Genomic DNA, 17,802 nt, shown 5'->3' on the forward strand with positions numbered 1-17,802 from the left:
GGAAGAGAGCTCTAGCTTTCAGAAGGCTGAAAGCAGATGCCTTCACTGGCCTTTTAAAAATAATCCACCTCTGTTCTCTCTCTCTCTCCCCCCCTCCCCCCTCCTCCCTCCTGGTTTAGACAAAGGTCTTTGTAAATTCAGCTGGACAGATATGAGCTCTCCCCGCATGAGTGTGTTGTTTCACCTGGAAGGGTGCTACTGAGAAGCCATCCTGAAGCCTTCTTCAGCTGAGAGGAGGAGATTCATTCTGTGATAGGCTACTCTTGGGAGCACCAGAGTCTGGTTGAGAGCGATTCCGTGGCCCCGTTAGTTCAAGGGAACTAAGAACAGTCTCTGGGGCTCCTGATGGTACAGACTTAATTTTCCATCCTCTCTGGCTGGGTCTGCGTTTTTTCCGCTGTGGTCGCTGGGACGCTCCCCCCCCCCCCCCCCCCCTCCTCCCCGTTCTGCATCATGAGAGCTGCCCTGGCCGGGAGGGGCAAAATGGGACAGGAGATGCTGGTAGAAAAGGTTGACATCATTTAGTATTTTTTCCTTTATAAAGGGTGAGGTAAAGCCTTCCCCTCTGCCTGGATTACATGCAGGTGGTAGCTCTAATCCTGCAGCTTTCTCCATCAGAGTAGAAAGATGCTGAGGAAGATAGTCCTGGATTTGTGTTCTTCTTACTTGCCATTAGAGCGGTGTGTGTGTGTGGGGGGGGAGAGATGCCAGGGCTGTAAGAAGCCTGCATAAACATGGAGCCAGCTGTCACCTCCTGCATGAGTTAACACCTGATGCTCCCTCATTTGTCCATCACTCCCTTGCCAGAGGGCGACTGCAGCTGGATGTGACCCTTTGGCTTAAAACCATTGCAGGCTTGTAGAGGGCATTCGTACTGATTCTGCAGTTCCCATTTCTTTGCCATCTTTCCTGTTTTCTTGTTGTAAAATCTGCTTCGAGTTGTGGTGTTTTGGAGTTGAAAAAGTTTGGGGGAATGATGAGTGTTTGAAAGAGAGGAGGCCTAAGGGAGTGCAGGTGGAAGAGAGGCAGAAACAGCATGTAATTAGCAGTGGTATTTCACCTGCTGCCCCCAGAGATCTCCCGCCAGTGTCTTTTCATGGCATCAAGCATAAGCCATGCCCATCTTTCTCCACCGATTCACCTTGCCCACCGATTCGCCTTGGTTCATTCCCTTGGCATGTGGTTTTGCTAGACAGTAGGCTAGCAATCGCATTGCTGCTTAGGAGGCAGGAGTCTGTGAACCTTGTCTCCTGGAACTGTGTGTGTGTGGGGTGCCATCTACTTAGGCAAAAGGCTTGATTGTGGTGGGAAGCCACCATCTCTGGCCACTCTCCTTGTTGGGCCAGCACAGCAGAGTCCCTTTTCAGAATCCAGGGAAATGTGTCAGGTATTCAGCCTCATTCGGACATGCTTCAGTCTACAGATGGGCTGATGGAGTGAGCCGTATGTCTACCTGCTCATTTATACCTGTTTACTGAACAGTCTCCATGTTGTTGTGTTTTTAGAGCTGAATGTATTAAAAACTTGTGCAGCTGAGAAAACAAACGGATGTGTGGAAGAGAGCTGACTTTTTTTAAAAAAAGAAAAAAAACTTTCGGGGTTTGAGCTTCAGCTGAGCACATTGTAAATTACAGGGCCATTTTCTTCCTTACCGTTTCAAGGCCCTCCCTGACTTTTTAAAATGCAGAAGCTTCTTACAGGTGAATGGGACTGAGTGTGTGTCTGTGTGTATTTTCCAAGGCACTTATTTCCATTCTGCCACCGTGAACTCCTTGCATATCCTCAGCCTTGCCTTTGTGAGATGCAAGTGCCAGGATGGTCCAGTGGTGTAAATCCATATTTGTGGAGACTTTTGGTGGTCCTGCAGGAATGAAGATAGTCTGGAAAGGCTTGTTAATACTGAGGCATGCTGGGAGAAGCGAGTGGGTGGGTTGTGGGGGCACATAAATATTAAAGTAGGCTCTTTGAGGCAAAAATAAGAATAGGATGATTCGTGCAGGACTTAAATGGGATGGAATGGGGGGGCTGTTTTAATTAGCATTGTTCCATGAAGCCACTGGAGGCATGAAGTGAAAATGACCTTTGTGGGGGGTTGGCGAGGAGATTTACTTTCAGCAGGGCTGGCCCAAGGGGTTTCTGCGCCCTAGGCAAGGCCGCCTCTTGGTGCCCCCTCAGATGCCAACCTCCTGGTGGGGCCTGGAGACCTCCCAGCTGGCCGCCTGTCTCACACCCGCTGCGGGCCCTGGGGGCAGTCCACCCACTCAGTCCCACCCCTGCCTCGCCTAAACCCCAAGGTGCACACACAGAGAGGGGCCCTCCCAGGGAGGCTGCGGCGGGGCAGCTCCAGCAGGCATCAGCCTGGGCCTCCCCCCCTGGCCGGGCCACCTACCACCCCCCCGTCACGTCTGCCCACGCTCCTGCGCCCTCACCTATTGTTTTCCGCTGGTCGGCCGGCCAGGACACACGCGCTCTCCCGCCTTCGAGGGTCCGGCTGGCTTAAGGCGGCGGTGGTGAACAAGGCTGCTTGAAAGTCCTATCAGAGCTTCTCTCCCCACCCGCCACTCTGCCCACACTCTTTTTGGCTCCGCTGCTGCTGCGCCCCTCCGCGTCCTTTTGTCGGGGGGCCCCCGGGTCCTGTTTGGCACCCCTAAGGGCCGCCCGCACTCTAGGTGAATGCCTACTTCGCCTAGTGGGTGAGCCGGCTCTGACTTTCAGTACCTTCTCCCTGCCTTGGCCCAAATGTCAGGTGGGGATTTCAGTCTGTGTGTGCATCATAAAGTTGAGGTTCCAGTTGGAAATTGAGAACTTTCAGCTAGCGCTCTAGTCCGTCAATTCTGCCATCATAAGTGGGATCTGTTTCCAAAGAGAGAGGTGTGCTGAGGAATGTTAGATGCTAATATCTGGGACCTTGGAGGGGCATCATCTCTCTAAATGGTTTGTAAATTGTATTTCATTGAGCTAAGTGTGGATGTACAGATTATGTATAAATGAACGTTGCTCCTGTCTCAAGTAGGATGAACTTTCAAGTTTTGTTTTCCATGTACAGCAATTGAGATTTTTTTTTAAGCCTAGGTGGCTAGTCGTGTTAGTCTGCAGGAGCTAAACAAAGCAAGTGTCCAGAGGCACTGCAGAGGTTAATAACAAATGTTTTTGCTAGTTGGTAAGATGCCACTGAACTCTTGTTTTTGTTTCAAGCCAGCAAACTTAAAACTGGGTGAACAGAAAAGGGTTTGAAATTATGCTTTTTAAATATTGAAAATGTAAATAAAGCAGAATCCTGTAAAATGAAAGTCTGTCTTGATTGAGTTGTTTTGGAAAGGGGGCTTTATTCCTGGTTAGAGATGTAAAATTTCTGGAAATTCTGAAGCCACAGAAAAAAAGCAGTTGGGGGGGGCAACAAATATTTTGGGGGAAATTGAAGTATGTGCAATGCTTGCTGTCCTACAAAATCTGAATTAATTTAAGAAGAAGAGAAGAGATTGGATTTATACCCTGCCCTTCACTACCTAGTCTCAGAGCAGCTTACAAACTCCTTTCCCTTCCCCTCCCCTCCCCACAACAGACACCCTGTGAGGTAGGTGGGGCTGAGAGAACTCTGACAGGAACTGCTCTTTTTCAAGAACAGCTGTGCCAGAACTATGGCTTGCCCAAGGTCATCCAGCCAGGTGCAAGTGGAGGAGTGGGGGGGAGTGGGGAAATCAAACCTGGTTCTCCCAGATTAGAGTCTGCGCACTTAACCACTACACCAAACTGTATCATTTATAACTTACTAAGTATATACAATTGCAATATTTGAAATATTTATGGAATTTAAGTTATTAGTGCCTTAGTTTTTGTCAAGCAAAGTTGTAAGTATACCTAGTACTTAAGAGAAAACCAGAAGCTGATGCACCCTATGCTCCCTGAATCTATACTTTTTTTGAAATAAGTTTTGCCTATCCCAAAAGCAGGAAAAATACAAATTAAACAGAAAACACAAGCTTTGTGTTAACATAAAATACATTGTTTGGCCAGAAATAAAGCTCGTACAAAGGGTTAATAATAGTCAATGTTCCCTCTAAGCTGTGGAGTCTTGTGAGCAAAAATTGTACTTTGTGAGCTACTCGTATTGAAGTTGTGAGCGAGCCATTTGGCTACTGCATAAATTAGTTTGCTCTGGAGCCATCCTTCCTGAGCTGAGACAAAAATCTGTGAGCGGGAGGCTAAAAAAACTGTGAGCTAGCTCACACTGACTCAGCTTAGAGGGAACACTGATAATAGTATCTGCACAGCTAACTGTAGTTCCACCTAGATACTGTCTTCTTCCTTCTGTGGCTACTGGTTAGAGAGCTCTAAGGGTTCTCCTCTGAGGCTTTAGTGCAGTTTCTACCTATCTCCTGATTTTTTTCCTCTCCAATAAGGTGGGGCAACAATGATACCCATTCTGTAGGTATATATTCAGGTGGGTAGCCACATTGGTCTGAAGCAAGAGGACAAAGTTTGAGTCCAGTAGCACCTTCAAGACCAACAAAGTTTAATTCTGGCACACACAAGCTTATACCCAGAATTAAACATTGTTGGTTTTAAAGGTGCCACTGAACTCAAACCTCGTTCTGTTGGTAAACTTGGTATTGGTTTGGGAGAGAGAGCTGACAAGAGCTCTCATGAAGATCAGGTATCCTTCTAGATGCAGAAATGCATTTTGTATTTAAGAGCCGTGTGTGCCTGCAGCGTGCCCACTCTCTTTAAAACAATGTCACTCCTTCTAAAAGACAAAACATTTCATAGGAATGTTTTTCAGTACTCCCCCCAATTTCCAGCTCTGTCAGAAAAACCAGGGCTGCAAGTGAGGAGTTTTGTAGCTGGTCCCCTACACCCCCTGCCCATCATCTGGTTTTCAGCCAATGACAGAGGCTTGAACTGAAGGAGGCAGCAGTTTAAAACTCCCTTGAATTCCCAATTTGATTTGGGGCTGCTTGGAGGGGAGGGTGTTGGCTGATCAACGAGAGGTGCAGGGCTTTGTGCAAGGACACCCCCAGCCCTGGGTGGTTGGTGCTGTTCATTCCTTTTAGGACAACTGTGGAGACGAGACAAAAGAACAGCCCACTTCAACTGGACTGGAGCGGGTGCCTGATCCACCAGCGCAAAGGCATGACAAAACAGAAAATGACTCCAGGGAACGCGAGAGCTGGGCACGAAGGCTAAATCCGCCTCCCGCCATTCTGAGCGCCAGCGCGGTGGAGCGGTTAGCAGGTCAGGCTAACATCCGAGAGCCCCACGTTCGACCCCCCCCCCCGCTCCGCCATGGAAGCCGGCTGGGTGACCTGGGGCCACTCGCCCGCGACCTCGCAGGGGGAAAAGGTTAGAGGAGCACCAGTAAGCAGCTCTGAGTCCCGAGAGGGGGGGGGGGGGGGATATAAAAGAAGAATGTGATTAGGAAGGACAGGACGGCGGCACCCCCACCACCGCCTCTGGCCGCTCAGCTGTCGCGGCCCTCTCACTTGCGAACTTGACAAGTCAGTTCTGCAAGTGAATCCTGCATCGTTCGGGGATTCCTTCCGGTCCTGCATCCGCTGCCCCGCCGTTGGGACCCTGTCCGAGAAGCTCTCCTTCTCCCTGGGCCAAGCGGAGAAAAATCTCCCCGACGGCTCCCGCGGCACCAGAGGCGTTTCGCAGGAACGGCCCACTTCCCCCGCGCATCCGCACGACGCGACGGGCCGCGGCCGATTGTGGACTGGCAGGGGGAAATCCTGTGGGCGGGAGAACGGCTGGCTCCGCCCCTCCTGGGTGACCTGCCTCCCCCGCCGGAGCGGCCGTAAAGCACTCGCCGTGCGGCCGACGCAGGCGCAGTGGGCCGTCCCTGGCGTCTGGGCCGCGGTGCTTTACGGTTGGCGAGGGAGGCCCGGCGCGCGCTAGAGCAACTTCCGCACCTTCGGCCGCCGCCATGGAGATGCCTCCGCCGCTGCCGCCTCCGCCAGAGGGTGAGGCCCGGAGGTCGGGGGGCTCCTTCTCAAAGTGTGGGCCGGTGACGTCATTACGAGTCCCCCGCCGCCTGTGTCTCTTCATGAGGCGGCGGTGGCTGGGCCTGATCTGGGGGTGGCGGTGGGGGATATTCTGCCCATGTCCCGACCCGGCGCCTCGGGGCAGATGCAGAAGGGCGGGCGCCGGCTTCAGCTCCGCCAGCTCACCGGAACGGGAAGACTTCGTGCTTTGGCTTTCCGGGCCTCGAAGTGTTGCCTGGTGTCCTTTGCTTTTTGCTGTTTGTAGGGATGGTCCAGGTCCCCCCCCCCACCGGCCCTTTCTCAGCGGCAGGCACAGTGGTTGCCTCCACCCTGCCCGTTTATCGTCACAACAGCCCGGCGAGGGAGGCCGGCCCAAGACTTAGCCAGGGTCACTCAGTTCATGGTTGAATTTGAGTGTGGCCCAAGGCCCAGGAAAGTAGTCTGAGATATATGCGAGTCCTGTAGCACCGTTGAGATCAACAAGACTTTAGGGGCATGGGCTTTCAAGAACCAGAGCATCCTTCGTCAGATATAACACCTAGAATTCAAGTCAGTGCTTAGGTTTAAAACCCCTCAAGTGTGAACAGCTTGTAAAAACCAGCGGCAGAGGATTCAACAGAACAGAAATACTCAAAATTTATAGGAATAACTAGCTGGATAACAGATGCTGATACATCATGAATTGGACAAAAAAACTGGCAAGCACGGAGTTGACCGGGTGCCTTAATGTCCCAAAAGGGGGTTGCAAGCCAGAACTCCTTGAGGGCAGAGTTCCAGTGTGTTGGGAAGACCCCACCATTTGAGACCATCCACTGAACCTCAGATGTTTAATATGTCCAGAGCATTTTACAGGCTCTATTTTTGGGGAGGCCTTAAGACAATCCTGCTATGTAGGACAGTTTCACTGTTCGCTCCGTATTCTCTCAAGGGAGTAGCTTGTGAAAGGCTTCCTAATGAGTCCATGGCAGAAGTGAGGTTTGAAAGTTGGGGGGGGGGGATTCCTGTTGCAAAACTCAAGCTGCAGTCCTATGCATTCATCCCCAGGTGGAAGTCCGATTGGACCAGGGAATCTTACTTCTGACTAAACGTATAGCCTCTTTTAGGTTCAGAGTTTAGTGAGACAGAACAGTATTACCAATCAGCACCTGTGACCATGCATGGTTGCAATAACTTCTTGGGAGACCCTGCTTCTGCTATACCAAGCCAGGCAATATGTAGAGTTGTGTCCATTGTTTGCTGTGAGGTGATGGGTCTCTCTTTATCTCTCCAGACCAGGAGCTGCGCAATGTCATTGACAAGCTAGCTCAGTTTGTTGCACGGAATGGCCCAGAGTTTGAGAAGATGACGATGGAGAAGCAGAAGGAGAACCCCAAGTTTTCTTTCCTCTTTGGGGGTGATTTCTATGGCTATTACAAATACAAGCTGGCCCTGGAGCAGCAACAGTGTGAGTTGGGGTGGAGAGGAGTGCAGGGGACTTTGAAGATGCCAATTATATACTGTCGTAGAGTGGTCCCATGTTTGCCTTCCATCATCCCCCCCCCCCAATTGGCACATTCCTTGGTTGTGGCTGCTTTGAGGAGCTGAGTACTATGAACTTTCTTAGCTAGCTAGAGATAGTTGCTTCCATTACACAGTTTCTTTTGTGTTGATAGTAAAAAGGTAAAGGCAGGAGGTGCTTTCCAGGCCTCTGTGGGGAACTCATTGGGGCCAGTCCTGACTAGGAAATTCCTGGATATTCTGTGGTGCAGTTGAAGCCAGAGTTTGAGTAGGGGAGAGGCCTCAGCTGAATAGAATGCCACAAAGCCCACCCTCCAAAGCAGTTATTTTCACCAGGGGGGGAGAGATCTGTTGTCTGGAGTTCAGTTGTGATACCCAGCGATCTTCAGGCTCCACCTGGAGGTTGGCTACCCTAGGTGGAGCAGTTAGCTCTTCAGAGCAGGGTCTGCCAGACCCAGGCTCTTCCTGTGGAATTTGAGTGGATGATTTTGGACCAGTCACAGACTTTCAGCCTAACCTACCTCAGGGTTGTTGTGCAGATCAAAAGGAGAGGAGAGTGATGTAAGCTGCTTTGGTCTCCACTGCGGAGAAAGACTGTACTTTTTCTCCTGAGGAACCATTGCTGCCAATCTCCAGGTGAGGGCTGGAGATCACTCAGAATTAAAACTGCTCTCTAAATGGCAGAGATCAGCTCCCCTGGAAAAAACGGCTGCTTTGCAGGGTGGACTCTGTGTCATTATATCCTACTGAGGTCGTTTCCCTCCTGCTTGGGTCCCCACTGTGGAGAAAGACTGTAGTTTTCCTAGGCAGACGCTACAGGGAGGGGGGAAGAGATGGAAACCTGACGTCAGAGGGGCAGATAACCGTACGTTGATGGTTGGCTCGAAAGGAAATAGGGTTGCCACCTCTGGGTTGGGAAATTCCTGGACATTTGAGGGCTGGAGCCTGGAGAGAGTGGGGTTTGAGGAGGGGTGAGACCTCAGACAGGTACAAAGCCATAGACTTCACCCTCCAAACCAGCCATTTCCTCATGAGGAACCATTTTTGCCAGTCTCCAGAGGAGGGCTGGAGATCACTCAGAATTACCACCACTCTTCAGATGGCAGAGATCAGTTCCCCTGAAGAAAACAGTAAGCTCTGTGTTTACCTTGCTGAAGCAATCAGCCTCTGAATAACTCTGCTAGGTGTCAGCATCGGGGAAAGGCCTTGGCCGGCCTCTGCGCTCTGTTGCTGGCCCTGCAGAGTTGCTGGTTAGCCACTGTGATAGACAGGATGCAGGACTAGATGGACTGTTGGTCTGATCCATCAGAGCTGTTATGTTCTTACTCTCAGTTTTGAAAACATAGAGTAGCTGGGTGCACAAAACATTGGGCACTGGTGGGGATGGTTTCTTGGGGCTGTGCGTTATGTGTGTCTCCCCTCCCCAACAGTGCTGTGCAAGCAGAGCCAGGACATAGAGGCTGCCCCACAGATGCAGCCACTGCCCCAGCCGTCCTTGCCCCCTGTGGCCGCCCCCATTCCCACGTCTCCAGGGACCCCCTCTATGGAAGAGCTCATCCAGCAGAGCCAGTGGAATCTGCAGCAGCAGGAACAGCACCTTCTGGCTCTGAGACAGGTGAGTGTGTGGACTCTGTGTGCATGCCATGGAAGCCACGGACCACTCTGAACCAATGCCCTGGCGTGTCTGTGCCCAGGTCTACATGACCAGGGCAGCTGGTGAGAAAGGCCTTGCCCGGAAAGTAGGATTCCCAGTTCTCCCTTCTGTGTGTGGTTTAGAAAGATGCACAGTGAGGAGCACTGCCTCTCATTTGCAGTAGTCCTGAATGAAAGTTGCTTCCCAGTGTCTTGGGAGATGTGCCCCCATCAGAGTAAGAAGTGACCACTGTCCAGCCCTGGGGCCTGAGGGCCTTTTGTGGGCAGGATGTGAACTGTGGGCTGTTTGACTCTGGACATTTTTGACAAAGTGGGGCTGGGAACTGAGGCCGTGGGACTGGTCTGGTGATGTGTTGGTACCTTGTTCTGCAGCCATCTCTGGGCACAGCAGCTGGGCAGGGTGGAGGCAGGCTATGGAGACCACTGCCCTAGGTTAATGTCGCTTGTTGTTTGAGGAGTGGGTACCCACGTTCCTCTCCAGAAGGAAAACGTCAGGGCCATCCGGGGCTTTGACTGAGCAGGAGGTCGCCCAGAGGAGCTCCTGCTGCAGCTGACCTGTGAGGGGGTGGGAGCTCAGCTTGGTTTCTGGCAGGAAGCCTGGAGCCCAGGGAGTGCCTGACGCTACCTCCTCTTCCTGGCTGGGGCTCACGGTCTCCTCCTGAACTGTTCCCTTAGGAGCAGATCAACTCTGCAATCACTCTGGCTGTCGAGCAGCAAATGCAGAAAGTCTTGGAGGAAACCCAGCTGGACGTGAATGAGTTTGACAACCTGCTGCAGCCGATTATCGACACATGCACAAAAGACGCCATCTCGGTAAGTAGCATCAAAATTTCTGGAGTTGTGTGAGTGGAGACGGGCAGCGTGAGACCCAAGGCAGTGCTTGGAAGAGCTCCAGCTGGTGTTTGGAATGGCAGGGGGGCGGGGGGGAGGATCCATACGAAAGGGATAGCTTCTGGCCATTCCAAAGAGGGGGAGAAAAGAACTATCAGATAATGGTGCAGAAGGAATCTTTGGGGTCAAGCAAATTCATGGAAAGGTCAGGGGAGACGGTGATTGGATGCTCTGAGCTTCCAGTCATGTCCTCCATGTGGGTGGGAGCAGAGAGCGGGGGTTGGTCCTCTCGTGCTGAGAGCCACTCCGGGGCCCAGAGCTCTCTCTGGAAATGCCGGTTTGGTCAACCTGAGCTTTCCCGTCCCTTCCTGGGCTGTCCTTGGCCCTGCTTGTTGGCTTGGGGTGTTTTGCCTCCCCCCGGGCCAGGGTCTGACTGCGTAGGTTTGTGTCCCAAGGCTGGCAAGAACTGGATGTTCAGCAATGCAAAGTCTCCCCAGCACTGCGAGCTGATGGCAGGGCACCTACGCAACCGCATCACTGCCGATGGGGCGCATTTTGAGCTCCGGCTGCACTTGATCTACCTGATTAACGACGTGCTGCATCACTGGTGAGGTTGGGCTCTTTGTGCCGGGAGGGGGCGGAAGCGTCTAGGGGGGTGGCTGGAGCGAGCACTCTGCCTTAGCCACGCCTAATGGAATGGGGGGAGCGCCGAGCCACAGGAGCCTCTCGAGTTGTGCTGTGCCCCGCTCTGCCCTCCCCTCTGGCTGCAGCGGAGTTGGGACCCTTCCTCTCTCCAGTTTGGTGTAGTGGTTAGGAGCGCAGACTCTAATCTGGGAGAACCGGGTTTGATTCCCCACTTCTTCACGTGCAGCTGCTGGTGTGACCTTGGGTCAGTCGCAAGTTCTTTCAGAGCTGTTCTCTCAAGGGCAGTTCTTGAGAGAGCTCTCTCAGCCCCACCTACCTCACAGGGTGTCTGTTGTGGGGAGGGGAAGGGAAAGGAATTTGTAAGCTGCTCTGAGGCTCCTTTGGGTAGTGAAGGGCGGGGTATAAATCCAATCTCTTCTCTTCCTCCTCCTCCTTCCTTTCAGCCAGCGGAAGCAGCAGCGGGACCTGCTGGCAGCCCTGCAGAAGGTGGTGGTGCCCATTTACTGCACCAGTTTCCTAGCTGTGGAGGAAGACAAGCAGCAGAAGATTGCCCGGGTGAGGCTTTGGCTTGGCCGCCCCCCCTTGCTGGGCCCTGGGCCGTCTTCCTAGACTTGGCCCCACTGAACAACCAGCCACCCCTCCCTCTCTCTTCTGCAGCTCCTTCAGCTGTGGGAGAAAAATGGCTATTTTGACGAATCCATCATCCAGCAACTGCAGAGCCCGGCCCTGGGACTTGGCCAGTACCAGGTAAGCGCTGGGAGTTGCTCATTCTTGTGGCCGGAGAGGGGAGGGCTGGTGGTGGCTGTGATCTTGACCCGAAGGGCTGTAGGCCGACCTGCAGTACCGAAGGGTGACGGGTGGGGCTGTGGCCCCAGTGGTCATACCTCTGTGTGCCAGTGCCACCTCCCCAGAAGAGCGGTGGCATTCTTGGAAATGCTAAAATGAACGGAAATTGCTTTCTGTTGGTACTACACTTGATCTTAGCCTTCATAACGCAAGATCTCCAACAGCCAAGATGGTTACATTTCGTTGAGGATAGGTCAGAATGAATGGGCCTCTTACCCTGCTGCTCTGTTGTCACAAAATACTGACCATGTAAAATCTATAATCAAACAGAAGAGTTTGCGACATGGAGCGACAGCAAGACCTAATGACAACTCCAGACTTTATGGCCCCTGAGAAATTTAGATACTCTATGATAATGGCCCAGTATCTTAAAACTTTAGATTTTCCTCCCTACAGGAGGGCTTTTACCCTGGCTAGATGTGATGTTATACTGTTGATGGTATTAAAAGGGAGATATAAGCAGATCTCATATACAGAATGTCCATGCTCCCCTAGGCGAGGTGGAAACATTGGGACCAGTGTTCCCTCTAAGCTGAGTTAGTGTGAGCTAGCTCACAGTTTTTTAGCCTCCGGCTCACACATTTTTCTCTTACCTCAGGAAGGATGGCTCCAGAGCAGACTAATTTATGCAGTAGCCAAATCACTGCTCATAGCTTTAATGCCAGTAGCTCACAAAGTGGAATTTTTGCTCACAAGACTCTACAGCTTAGAGGGAACAGGACACATTTTTATCCGCTGTCCTTTTTATAAAGATATTAGAAACAAGACAGTCCTTCCTTTTTTGGATGGACTAGCAGTGCTGATGGATAAGGCATGTCTGGAGAAGCTATTGGCAGATGAAATGCCAGCTATTACTAAGGTAACAGCTAAGTTTTGTGCCCAAGTGATCAAGGTGCACAGCAAACAATAGACCTGTTCAGTGGGACTTCTCATTTTCTGATTTTATATTTTTAGAATAATATATGATTTTTAAATTTTTGAAATACGACGATTGGTACATCATATCTGTGTAATATGATGGCTTGTCTATCCTAATGCTGCTATTTTTCTTTTAAGCTATTATCTTTTATATTATACTATGTCTGAAGGTGATCATTGACTGTAGTAAATAAACTGATGGTTTCTGTTGAGACCCACCTCTGGAACTGTCGAGGCCCCTCTAATCCTGCTGACTGAAACTACAGTTGCCTTCTCTGGGGCTCCGAGAGGATGAAGAGGGGGCTGCTTCCCAGCCCTGAGATCCTTTTAAATAGGAGATTGGGCCCTGGGGGTCTTCTGCCCCATCACTGAGCTGTGGGCTTTCTCAAAGGGAGGCTTCCTCCTGCTGTTGCCCTCCAGAGATGACTTGGGATTGGTAGCCCTCTTGGTTCCTGACCAATAGGATGAAGAAGCCAAGGGGAGGGGAAAGGGCCGCAGGAGCATCCATGGCTCAGGGCTGCCCTGGTCCCCTCCTCTCGCCCCACCAGTGAGTCACCTTTCTTATTCCCTGCATATAGCTTGAGTCTCCTCATCCTGCCTGCAGACCGAACGCCCCAGGGCATGGGTGAGCCGAACGAACGGCTGCTCGGAGCATTGCTTGGTAAACCACGACCAGCAAATCTTTCTTTCATCCACCCATCGGCCCACCTCTTTCTGTCCTGTCCTCTCAGGCCACTCTTATCACGGAGTACTCCAGTGTGGTGCAGCCGGTCCAGATAGCCTTCCAGCAGCAGATTCAGAACCTGAAAACCCAGCACGAGGAATTTGTCAGCAGCCTGACCCAGCAGCAGCAGCAACAGCAGCAACAGCAGCTGCAGATCCCCCCATTGGAAAGCGAGGCGAAAACAGCCCCTCCGGTCCCGACTGCAGCTCCAGCACCTGCTGCTCCTCCTCCGGCAGCTGCCATCCCACAAGCAGGTGTGCCCGGGAGGGGTTGGGGGCGTTAGACCTGTGGGTCTGGTGATGGACGTTCCTCTTCAGGTGGAGGCCCCAGGAAGCCCGGCTTGACCATGATCTGTGTCCTGCCAAGAGACTCCTGTGGGGCTGAAAGCAGGCTAGTGGTCTGTAGGCTTTGAACCAGCCGCCACTCTCTCTCTTTCAGACGATGGGAAGGCTCCCCTCCCGCTCGCAGGCTCTGCCGACTACGAAGCCACAGCAGCAGGGGCTGGGGCCCCGGATCCTGCAGCTCCTGGGCCTCGTGGGCCTGGGCCTCACGAGCACATTCCTCCAAATAAGCCGCCTTGGTTTGAACAGCCCCACCCCGTTGCCCCTTGGGGACAACAGCAGGTACTGGGCAGTGGGTGAGGGTGGGGAATAATTTCTGGGCTCCGTGCAGATGAAGGTCTAGTTTTCTTCCATCTCCACCCTCCTCCTCCAACAGCCAGCTGTGTGCTCCCCCATCACTAACATCTGCCTCCGTTTCTTGCAGCCCCCGGATCAGCCACCATTCCCCCATCACCAGGGCCCTCCACACTGCCCCCCCTGGAACAATAACCACGAAGGGATGTGGAACGAACAGAGGGAACCTGGCTGGAACAGTCAGCGCGAAGCCCCCTGGAACAATCAGCCCGATCCCTCCTGGAACAATCAGTTTGAGGCACCGTGGAACAACCAGCACGAGCAGCCCCCATGGGGCGGGGGCCAGAGGGAGCCCCCCTTCCGCATGCAGCGCCCCCCTCACTTCCGGGGGCCCTTCCCCCCTCATCAGCAGCATCCCCAGTTCAACCAGCCACCGCACCCGCATAACTTCAACCGCTTCCCCCCTCGCTTCATGCAAGACGACTTCCCACCTCGGCACCCCTTTGAGAGGCCCCCGTATCCCCACCGGTTTGACTACCCCCAAGGGGATTTCCCTCAGGGTGAGTGACTGGGGGGGCGACAGCTGTTTCTAATCTGCCCATTCCACAGTTCTGGGGACGTGAGCTTGGGGTCTGAAAGGGGTTTGGTTTCACTATTTACTATAGGACTCTTGCTATTCAGTTCCCTCATAGGAGTTCAGGTCTGCGTGAATTTGCCTGTGACTATTAAGGAAGCAAAAATCCTTCCATAGTTTTCAGGTGGCCGTTCCCTCCTCTGTGAGAGAGGAATGGGGGGACCCAGGAGTGCCTCGTGGAAGGCGATGAGGCTGCCACCAGCATTGTTGGTTTTTGACGAGGGTTTGTTTCATCTGCCGTGACTTTTTGAAATGGACACTGGAAGGTTTTTAACAGAATTCAGTGGCTCTCAGCTGGTGGGATGCAAGGCGTTCTAGGCGGGATGTGGGGTTTTCATAACAGTTTCTGAGGATTTGCCCTCCCTCCCTCTGTGTCCCCCTGCAACCATCACAGGCCATTCCCGGCGAATTCTAGAGTAAACAATGCAACTCCGTGTAAAAATAATGTGTCGTATTCTATATTGAACTCATTCTAACAGGTAAGAACATAAGAGACGCCAATGTTGGATCAGGCCAAAGGCCCATCCAGTCCAACACTCTGTGTCACACAGTGGCCAGAAATACCAGTGCCATCAGGAGGTCCACCAGTGGGGCCAGGACATTAGAAGCCCTCCCACTGTTGACACCCCCCCCCAAGCACCAAGATGACAGAGCATCACTTGCCCCAGAGTCCCTATCTATACCTTGTGGCTAATAACCACTGATGGGCCTCTGCTCCATATGCTTATCTAATTCCCTTTTGAAGCCGTCCATGCTTGTAGCCACCACCACTTCCTGTGGCTTAATGAGTGGTCCCCCGAGTGAGCCTCATGGCAGTGTGAGGATATGAACCTGGGTCTTCCAGATCTTAGCTCAACACTCTGAACACCATACCACACTGGCATTCTGCCAGTCCTTCTCATCTCAGGGCAGTGCTGCCTTTACTTATTTCTTAGAATAATAGAATCACAGAGTTAGAAGGGGCCATACAGGCCAACCCCCTGTTCAATGCAGGATCAGCCTAGAGCATCCCTGACAACTGTTTGTCCAGTCACTGCTTAAAGACTGCCAGGGCGGGGGAGCTCACCACTCCCCGAGGCAGCTGATTGCACTGTTGCACAACGCTCAGTGTAAATGTTTTTCCTAAGATCGAGCTAGTACCTTCCCGCCCTTAATTTAAACCCATTATTATGAGTCCTATCCTCTGCTGCCAACAGGAACAGCTAGAGATGTAAAATTTCAGGAAATTTTGAAGCTTGGGAAAAAATGGAGATTTTCGGAAAAATTGAAAAAAATGCTACATTAGCATTTCTTTTGTCTTTTCTAGATTGAAAGTCATTCTGTTACTTTAGGAACATAAAATATGACTATGGACATTTTTACTTGGCATGAAATTATCACAACTAGCATATTAAAAATATAGTGTATCCAAACAATTATTACAAACAGAATACCCACCCACATGCAAAAACAAAACTGAAACCTTTTTCTTTTCTTGTGACAATAGTACCTCCTAAAGGAAGAAATGCATCTTGTTCTTGCATTGGAGAGTTCAGTTTGTAACCTAGGACTTGCTTGTCCTCAGTGCACAGAAATTAGATCAATCTGATACCATACATATTTTTTAGAAATGATTTGGAAAATATTTGAACACCTTGTCTTAAAATATTTTATTTATCATGTTAAAATAACATGTTCCATAATCAATTTTTTTTCTTTTCTTTCTTCAGTTTTTCCAATTTTTTGGGAAAAAACAAAAAAGCTTCAGGGAAAAAAACGTTTTTTTCCCAAATTTTTCTGGGCCTTCACATCTCTAATCCCTCCTACTGTGTTGTGGGCTCTTCATGCACCCTTCTCTCTGGCCAATTCTATGTGCCACGGATTATCCACCTGTTGTAGCAGCCTTGGGCTCCTGTAACCCACTGCCCCCCCTGCCCACCATCAAGCGCCTTGGATACCGTGTTTCTTGCTGGCCCTGCCTGTCAAGCATTATCCATTGTTCTTCTGCCATTTGTTTTAATGTCCTCAAATTGTACCATAAATGTCAGGTAGAGGATGGCAGGAGAGAACTGATCTCCTTTAGGCTGGGGCTGTTGTCCTGTTTGGGGGGGGGGTCCACTTTTTGGTCCGTGTGGTCCTCGATTTTCTGCCCCTTGCCAAGGAACCTTCTTGTGCCCCGTGTCTGACCTCAAGAGACCATCTTGAGCGGGTGTGTCTTTTCTTTCTTTGCAGAGATTGGGCCCCCTCATCATCACCCTGGACATCGTATGCCACACCCTGGAATCAGCGAGCATCCTCCCTGGGGTGGGCCGCAGCACCCGGACTTTGGGCCACCTCCGCATGGATTTAATGGGCAGCCTCCCCACATGCGCAGGCAGGGCCCCCCTCACGTCAACCACGACGACCCCAGCCTGGTGCCAAATGTCCCCTACTTTGACCTACCGGCTGGCCTCATGGCTCCACTTGTCAAAGTAAGTGGAGGGGTGCTCTGCAGTGGTGGCTGATCTCTGTAACAAGCTGATAGGCAACAAGTTGTGCCTCCTGCCTTTGGCCACTGGTGTCTCTTCACCCGCGGCACTGGATTCCTGGCCCTGAGGCTTCTGCCCTTCCTGCCCTTGTCACTCGGACGTGATAGAGAGAGGCGCATTTGTGCTGGGAGTCCAAGAGAGTTCCTGCCTGGCTCATTATGGGCTGGGTCGGATCTGCCCCACCTCTGCGTGCTTGCTTGTATCCCTGGGCAGGGTCCTTCGCAGCACTGCTTTTGTCACGGGCTCCATTCCATGTGGCTGTGACATGAGTATGGCCTTGTTTTTTCCAGTTGGAAGACCATGAGTACAAGCCCTTGGATCCCAAGGACATTCGCCTGCCCCCACCCATGCCCCCCAGCGAGAGGCTGCTGGCTGCTGTGGAAGCCTTTTACAGCCCACCCTCCCACGACAGGCCCAGAAACAGGTAAGGAGAGCCTGTGAAAAGCTGGTCCCCCCGGAGCCGTGGCTGTCTGCCAAGGACTGCTCTCCCTGCCCAGGAATTTGGCCGTCATCGGCGCTGCATCTGGGCAAGGCTCGCCTAGGGTGCGAGGCTGAGCAGCCACCTGCCTGACTTGTTATTTTTTTTGCCGCTTGTTCCAGTGAGGGCTGGGAGCAGAACGGGCTGTATGAGTTCTTCCGAGCAAAAATGCGTGCCCGGCGGCGGAAGGGGCAAGAGAAGAGGAACAGGTAAGAGCTGTGAATACAGCGAGCTTCCGAAGCAAGGCTCTTGGGAGCAGTGCCCCACTGTGGAGGGTGCTGGGACAGAAAGGGGAGAGGTGCCACCGGGGGGGGGGCGGGGTTTGGGCATGTACACATAGGCGTAATCTTCGTGGGGGCGGCGGGGCTTCAGCCCCCGCCGAAATTTTCAGGAAGGTGCTCAGCCTCCCCCGGGAGCCACCCTTGCTCCTAGCAAATCAATACCTCTGACCCA

The 17,802-nt window shown here is 52.1% G+C and overlaps 1 protein-coding gene across 1 annotated transcript in view; it reads left to right on the forward strand.

Moving 5' to 3' along the window:
• Positions 1–5,852: 5,852 nt before the first annotated feature.
• Positions 5,853–17,802, forward strand: part of CHERP (calcium homeostasis endoplasmic reticulum protein) — a 15,861-nt gene continuing 3,911 nt past the window's right edge. The window contains exons 1-13 of the mRNA XM_015424655.1: positions 5,853–5,960; positions 7,252–7,425; positions 8,909–9,093; positions 9,807–9,944; positions 10,418–10,569; positions 11,051–11,162; positions 11,265–11,354; positions 13,103–13,349; positions 13,534–13,718; positions 13,861–14,290; positions 16,576–16,814; positions 17,162–17,295; positions 17,472–17,558. Of these exons, the coding sequence (XP_015280141.1) occupies positions 5,924–5,960; positions 7,252–7,425; positions 8,909–9,093; positions 9,807–9,944; positions 10,418–10,569; positions 11,051–11,162; positions 11,265–11,354; positions 13,103–13,349; positions 13,534–13,718; positions 13,861–14,290; positions 16,576–16,814; positions 17,162–17,295; positions 17,472–17,558 (2,210 nt within the window). The 5' untranslated portion in view covers positions 5,853–5,923. The remainder of the gene's footprint in view (positions 5,961–7,251; positions 7,426–8,908; positions 9,094–9,806; positions 9,945–10,417; positions 10,570–11,050; positions 11,163–11,264; positions 11,355–13,102; positions 13,350–13,533; positions 13,719–13,860; positions 14,291–16,575; positions 16,815–17,161; positions 17,296–17,471; positions 17,559–17,802) is intronic.

This window comes from Gekko japonicus, unplaced genomic scaffold (genome assembly GCF_001447785.1).
Source record: "Gekko japonicus isolate JY-2015 unplaced genomic scaffold, Gekko_japonicus_V1.1 scaffold596, whole genome shotgun sequence".
Lineage (NCBI taxonomy): Eukaryota > Metazoa > Chordata > Lepidosauria > Squamata > Gekkonidae > Gekko > Gekko japonicus.